Source organism: Phycodurus eques, chromosome 14, assembly GCF_024500275.1.
Source record: "Phycodurus eques isolate BA_2022a chromosome 14, UOR_Pequ_1.1, whole genome shotgun sequence".
In the NCBI taxonomy this organism is placed as follows: Eukaryota; Metazoa; Chordata; class Actinopteri; order Syngnathiformes; family Syngnathidae; genus Phycodurus; species Phycodurus eques.
Window position 1 is genome coordinate 18,243,058 of NC_084538.1, and position 7,323 is coordinate 18,250,380.

At 47.5% G+C, this 7,323-nt stretch overlaps 1 protein-coding gene across 1 annotated transcript; it reads right to left on the minus strand.

The window, feature by feature from the left end:
• Positions 1-65: 65 nt before the first annotated feature.
• On the minus strand, positions 66-7,113 carry fosl2 (FOS like 2, AP-1 transcription factor subunit). The gene is made up of 5 exons (XM_061695407.1): positions 6,749-7,113; positions 6,403-6,621; positions 4,918-5,172; positions 4,567-4,674; positions 66-2,236 (listed from the first exon to the last, which is right to left on the minus strand). Exons 1-5 carry the CDS (start codon positions 6,755-6,757, stop codon positions 1,691-1,693), a joined length of 1,137 nt encoding a protein of 378 aa, XP_061551391.1. The 5' UTR covers positions 6,758-7,113; the 3' UTR covers positions 66-1,690.
• Positions 7,114-7,323: the final 210 nt, after the last annotated feature.

The window sequence follows — 7,323 nt, forward strand, 5'->3', positions numbered from 1 at the left end:
TACAGTAGAAGATTTACGTCAATGGCTTTCCTACGTGTGTTGAGGAGCTGCAAACAATCTTGACACACACACAGACTCTCTTTTTGGTTTTTTTTTTTTTTTGTCTTTTTTTGTCACACACGAGCTAAAAATTCTTCTTGCATCTGCATGAAACCCAAATATTGCCGAGAGAGAGAAGAAACAAATATTTCCACCCAGTTAGCAGCAGCACATTGTATTAAAACGTCCATTTGTCTGCATCCAGCGCATGATCATTTAACTTTTAACTCCTAAAAAAATTATTTAGGAATGTTTGAAGTGTCGATTGATGTCTCGACGATCAGTACTTTGTCCTTCTCGGTACAATCACCAAAATCCTTGTGGATTGAAGTTGTTAGACCTGTTAAAAATCCTCCCGTGGTGGTCATGTTTCATCCCAGGCCAGCTGTCTTACTACTATTCCTTCTGTATTGTAAAAACACTCTTTATGATTGATCTTTGTTTTAAGCCAATCAGGCTTCCACTTGGGTAACAGGTACCTTGATGTTTTGTTTTTGTTTTGTTTTACTAAGAAAAGACAGCTTTACAAACACAGTACAAACAGGGTTTTGACATCATTGGCAGCTGGTGACAGTCCGGTTAGACCACAGTGGCTTTTTTTTTTTTTTTTTTTTTTCTCTCCATATTTGAGCAAAACACAAAGATGAACAAAGAAAAGGATTAGAAGTGTCAAACAACCCTTTTTGGTTTCGTTAAACCTGAACTGCCCTGAGTGGCAGTGTTGACAAAGGTAAGACCTTTATTATTTCCACAATGTGAGCAAAAGAGGGAAAATGTGAGAGCTTCTACATCGTCTTAAAATGTTAGGGAAATTCCTGATGTTGCACAACGGCCCCATTTATTTATTTTGTCCCTTTGGTAAGACTATCACACAGCCTGCGTTCTTCATGATGGGGTAATGTTGAGCGCTATCCCTGGCATCAACGTAAAGCGCGCGCACGCACACACACACGTTTGTCTTCAACGTGTAAAGATCAGGTACAGAACCACTGAGGTGAAGCACACCACCACTAACGCAGTCAAGCCACATTGGCAAAATAGAAGGTGAAGAAGGCGCCATCAATTCGTAACACCGAAGACCATGATGCTTTTCTACAGGCAGATGGGGGAGAAGACAACGTCTCCAAAACACTTTTTTTTTTTTTTTTTCTTCTTTTCAGTACATAAAATACAGTGGATGAAGAGATGAATCAAGGTCTGCGAGGGGGGGTATAAAAGGAAACATCTGACATGAAAATAAAGATCAGGAAACGTTTGCTCAGTGTCTCTCGTGCTGTGACCTCTGTTGATTCGTCTGGCAGAGTGCAAGTGGTCATGGCTTTTAATTCATTCTTCTAAAAATATATTCATATAGATATAGATATATTAAGAACTCATTTTGTATAATCATCTGAACTCAGAATGGCCAGATTTCAAGGGAGTAAAGAGTCTTGAGTAAACAAGTTGAGATGGCAAAGCGATGACGCGTTAAGGATTGCTTGCACACACGTACACGTCCGACTCAACAGACTGAGGCGGGACAAGAAGAAACACGCAGCGTAGCCCTTGTGGGGTCTCCCTGCCAAAAGGGGGGATTGCTCACGTGATCAGCTTCTCCAAATGTGCTTTGGGGTCTTTCGATCCTCGCAAGTGTTTCGCTTTGCGCACGCGCTCACAGGGCCAGGAGGGTGGGCGAGTTGAGGGAGTCTGACGATTGGTCGCCGCCGCTGCTGCTGCGACGGTGGGCCTTGGAGCAGGACTCGGAGGAGGGCGAGGGGCTGTCGGGCTCCAGCATGCTCGGGTAGGTGAACATGAGGTTGGGGGCGTTGGGCGTGGCGGCCGGGGTGGACGCCGCCACCACCGGCGTGTTGAGGCTGTCTCCGTCCGTACAGTACATCCCACCCAGGCAGATGGGCTTGATGACGGAATGCTGGGCTTTGCCCTGCAGCGCTTCCTCCGTCTCGTCCGGCTCTTGCTTCACCACCACGTGGGCCCGGGCGGCCACGTTGGGGCGCATGGTTAAGGGCAGGGGGGCGCACTGCTGATGGTGCTGATGGTGCTGATGGTGCGCCGGAGGCTGATGGTGGCGATCCTCGGTGGGCAGCTTGCACACGGGATTGTGGGCCACCAGCATGAACTCCAGTTTGTCCTTCTCCTTCTGGAGGCTTTCGATCTCTTTCTGCAGGTCGGCTTTCTCCTCCTCTAGTTTCTCGGTCTCCTGATTAGACATAAACGAGAATGTGAGTTTTTGTTTTTTAGTTCTCATGCCAGCAAAATCCAAATGTTTTGTCTCCCGTTTTATAAATAACAAAGGTCAAAATGAATCTGTGACATGGTTGAAGTTTGACAAATGCGTTTTTTCCCTTGAAGGCAAACGGCAATGAGCTGCTTGAGAGCGGATCAGATTTCCATGGCTTTGTTTCGTAGATAGTTACTAATTATTTCCAATAGCTGCCTACACCTCGGTTGGCACCCATCCACACAACTCAGCTGAACGCCAACACAGCGTTTCTGGGTTTTAAGCGAGCGGGTCTCCACCGCCGCCATACGTATGCTGTGTTGCGCAACAACACTTAAGTATATTTATAATGTATAATGTAACTGCGGATGAAATAAAGCCAGCGGTCACCGTCGGCAAAAAGATGAAGGATGCATTGCTTTGAACGCTCGGCCGCCACAAGATGCCGTGATATCGCCGATCGGAGCAAAGGTGTTTACCATACTTATATTAAAAATAAAGATTATTTACACATTGGATATTGCCAGGCAAAAAAAGACCAACGGAAACAGCTTGAAAAAGGGAAATGTTGGAAATTTCGACCCAAATTATCTCACAGACTTGAGAAAAGGAAATGAAAGATTATGGGGGGAAAGCATCAAAAGTGTGACAGGTACTTTTTTGAACACACTTTGTTCGTTTGGAAATCACTATGATTACACAATGACGGTATGATGATTGTCAATTAAAATTGACAACATTTTAAACATGAATACAATCAAACAGAATGCAGCTTGTAGAGATGCAACGGTTTATTAAAAAAAAAAAACCATAATCCAGTACATTAGAGTTTTGTTGTTTTTACTTTTCCTGTACAGTACTTGGGTTTCTTTTTACTAACTATTGTACATTTTCGTAAGTACAGTTCAGTTGTATTAAACTTAGTAGAGTAAATGTGATTTATTTTTAGGATTATAACCTCAGCATTTGTATTTTTTGGAATGCATTTTAATGTTATCCATTATATTTGCTAAATATTTTGTGAGGTGGTACTTGGTCAGAAGGTTTGAGAACCGCTGATCAATTTAAGGGCCATGATTGTAGACATCGGTTTTCCAGAAGAGGGCAGTGTTGATCTGATTACGGCAACAAATCATTTATGCGCGTTTTGTCTTTGTTTTCAACTTTTGTGCCATCTAATAAGCGCCCGGGTGTGTGTGTGTGTGTGTGTTTGTGTGCAGGGATCATAATGCACAATTCATCACCGATGCAAGACAGACAGGCAAGATAAGATGACATGCTGTCTGAGAACTTTGACTCATGGGTACAGAGGTATGAGGAAGTAGTTTTCCAAGGAGGTGCACAAAAGAGGTGGTGTATGTGATCAAAGGACACAGTGTGACATTTCCTTATTTGGAATTCAAAAGCTGGCCATGCCAAAGAAAGGCTTTTGTTTCCCCTCGAAGGAGCGACAGGCCGTTGTTGCTTTTTGGTGGGAGCGACTCGCAGCGTGGCCGGGTTTTGGGAGCCGATTCCAATTTGCCGCTTGTCCTGCATTCGCGGAGGCTTGCAGCCGACGGCGAATTCCAATCCTGGGAGTTTTGGAAGTCTCGACAAGCTCGAGCTCATCGTAAATCGGGCTGATTGGTTCATTTGGATGCTGCAGGTTAGCGGCTCCGTAAGAGGGCCGCAGCTGCCGAGGAGAACGCTTCTCCATACTTGCGTCAGGCTTTTATGCAATGAGCGGGAGGGGAGGGGGGGAAACCAGTATTGCCAGGTTGCAACTTAAGGTGTGGAGCGCATTCACCCATCAAACGACTGTGCTGCTGCCAGGCTGTGTTGAGCTTTCGTCACCCTTTCTGCCTCAACCCTCAGCGCCATTCCCACATTGCTAGCTCCATTTATCATCGCTAATCGTCAACTTAACGGGCAAGAGGAGGAGGTCCATCCGCAGCAGACTCTTTCCACTGAGGGTCACATACAGGCCCACTAAAACCAATCCAATATGCTGCCGCTAACCATATGCTGAGCACTTTTGGATACCAAAAAACATATATATATCATAATTTTTTAAATGATTTGAAATAAAGTGTGAACACTCCATTTTTGTTACGTTTTTTTTTTTTTTTTTTTTTTTAAATTATTATATTACATTACATTTAGAAAAATACTGTGCTCTCCTTCAACATTTTGACCTGTGACCTTTACAGGACGTGTCGAATTTGTGCTGTTCGAAGCGTGTAAACGCCGTCCCGGCCGGACTTTGGACACCCCTGATCTGTACAGTCGGCGGACACGATCCCCGGCGAACTCTTGGGATTCTCACTCACCCCTTGCAGCATCTCCGTCAACTCGCGTCTGCGGTTGCGGCATTTGGCGGCGGCCAACTTGTTCCTCTCCCGCCTCACCCTCCTCTTCTCTTCTTCCTCTGGGGTGAGCTGAGGGGAATCAAAAGCAAGGAATGCGGTAGTGTCTCGGCAACGCGCACGTCTTACATTATCCGCCTTCGGGCGTAATGCAAAGACGATGTGCTTATGGGGGGAAACTGTTTGGTAATGTATATTTAGTTTATAGTACTTGATATTTCGATGCTTTCCCCCCCTCCCCCTCCTTTTTATGCCACCGACACCACGACAGGTCCCTTTCCCCCCCCCCAAAACGACTGAACGCTATCCCCTCACCTGCTCGTCCCTCTTGCGTCGGCCTCTGGCGTCCCCGATGGAGCGGATGACCCCGGGACGGGCCAGGGGGTTGTGGCCCAGCAGCCCCTGGCCGTTGCTCAGGTGATGACTGTACGGGTGGGAGCGGGAGTACGGGTTGGACATGGAGGTGATGACGGTGGGCTGCACCATCCACTGAAGGTCTTGGCTGGTTGTGATTGCATTAATGGTGGGGATGAAGGCACTGTTGGAGCCGGGCATGTCGACCCTGTATTTCTGGAAGGAGTCAGAGGACGTTCGGTCACGATAACATTCTAAAAACAAATAAGGCCGTTACCACATTTTGAATAATGATTCAGTCCACCTAGTGGGGGAGTGAGTGACACAAGCTGTGAATCATGTGGGGAAGCTCAAGGTGGGCTGTTATCTGTTGCCATGCAAGTTGTTCGGAACAACTTTTGGGCCGCTCCATTAATCACGCGTCTATGCGTTATTTACGCACGTCCTTCTATTCCAGTTATTCCCAACCTTCCGTCGGATATCCCGGCAGTCTTGCGAAACTTTGTTGATCCGGTGACTCATTTGTTCAGTGCGTGTGAAACGCGGTCAGTTCCAGTAAACCGGGAAGCGGCGCGCCGCACTTGGGGAGGACTTCGCAGTTGAGGCATGTCGAACGCGCAAAGGGGAGAGAGGGGGGCGGTGGGGGGGGGGGGCGCCGCCTATGTTGTTGTTGTTTTTTTCCCCCAAAATCAAACATAAAAGTCCCATTTGATCTTTCTCTCCTTGTGGTTGCGTTTTAATTGAATTGAATACGAGATTCCAATAGAAGCAAAGCAGCAGCCATAAATTCCACCGAAAGTCGTCGTGGGAAATTCTTTTGCGTGAGGCTTTTCCTCAGAGACGACGACTTCCTGGATGTCGACCCTCCACGTTTTCGTCTCGACAACAGTTCACCGTGACGCGCGACTCATTATGAAGTGAAAATCGAACTGTGGCTGCCATAGCGTCCGCAAAATGTCTCCCGGTCATCTCACGTGTTGACGAGGACCTTTAAACGCATCGCACCCTCAATGCCGAATCGGATTTCTATCGCGTGTCCAGTTCCCAGACTCCACGATATGGAATTGATATCGCCGTATGTGTGACAGATAGGGGCGCCATACACGCAAATATCCGATTCCAATGTATTTTTTGGGTTTTGTTTTCAATAGCGCCAGTTAAATAGCAACAGAGGTTTTTCGAGGTGCTTTCCGTACGCAGCAGGTTAAGAAATATCCGTTGTAGGCTGAATTACATCTCGACGATTAGAGCGGCGTTGGCATTTTTATTTTTTTATTTTTTTTTTTGGGTGTGCGCGCAACGTTCAAACCAATGCATCAAATCCGCACCCGAGAGTGGCAACTCCGGGATTCGTGCGCGCACACAGTTGAGTCACGGGTGCGACCCCGTTGGCATCGCGTTTAAACTGCAGCGGCAGCTTCCAGATGAGGCTGCCGGAGCGTTTACCTGGTAGGCTGAGGTAGAGATGGGGCTTCCGATGGTGCTGCTGCCGCTCGTGAACGACTCGGGCTGGGCCGGGGAAGTGCTGCTGCCGCGGGACGACGTGTCGTAGTTCCCGGAGTATTCCTGGTACATGATCCGGGAAAGACAGAAGAGGCCGGCAGACTTGTTGCGCGCAGGAGTCGGAGGTAGAAAATCCTCGCTTGCGTCGAAGGCACCAGCGGGCTGGTGGTGGTGGGGGACAAGGGGGGTGGTTGGAATCAGAATCAAAATCAAAATCAAAATCCTCCGGTTGGACGGCGCGTTTCCAGAAAAGACCTGATCAAAGTTGCAGTCGCGGGTTTGCAGTCACCTGGAACATCAGAGTGACGTCAAGTATTTGGAGACGATTGTCCGTTTTTGGTATTCGAGAGGCGCAAGGTGCGCGAACTTGAACTTCAAGTTCAGATCGACGCAGGTTGACGCTCGCTTTCGAGTCGTTTTGTATGTCGATCCTTGTCTGTATTTCCCACCGTCTTGCCGTCTACGCGCGACCTGTGGCGTTCACGGAACACGTCGATGTTGGTGGTGTTGTTGTTTTTTTTGTTTTTTAAATTATTATTATATATATTTTTTTTTGTTTCCAAACCACACTTCCTAGAGATGACTCACTTCAATGGCACTATCGAGAAGTGCAACTGCTTTTCAACGCCGACCACAGAACCTACGTCACGCATATGGGCGTTGCAACTGGAGCCGGAGGAGGAGGAGGAGGAAGAGGAAGAGGAGGCGGGGGGGGGGGGGGGGGTCGTCTTTTTGGATATAGTGGCGAAATAGACAGCTGTGTTCCTCCCGATGGATATTGGCGTTAAGAATAACAGCGCGGATGCAAGCGAAATGGACTCCTTCAAACGCGCACGAAGACATTTGCGGACGTCAGAAGCTTCT

Coding starts and splice junctions, on each gene's coding strand:
- fosl2 (XM_061695407.1), bottom strand. Junction 5,173..6,402: donor TCTCTACCTCAGCCTACCAG/GTAAACGCTCCG, acceptor GACTCCTTCCAG/AAATACAGGGTCGACATGCC. Junction 2,237..4,566: donor TGACGGAGATGCTGCAAGGG/GTGAGTGAGAAT, acceptor ATGTCTAATCAG/GAGACCGAGAAACTAGAGGA.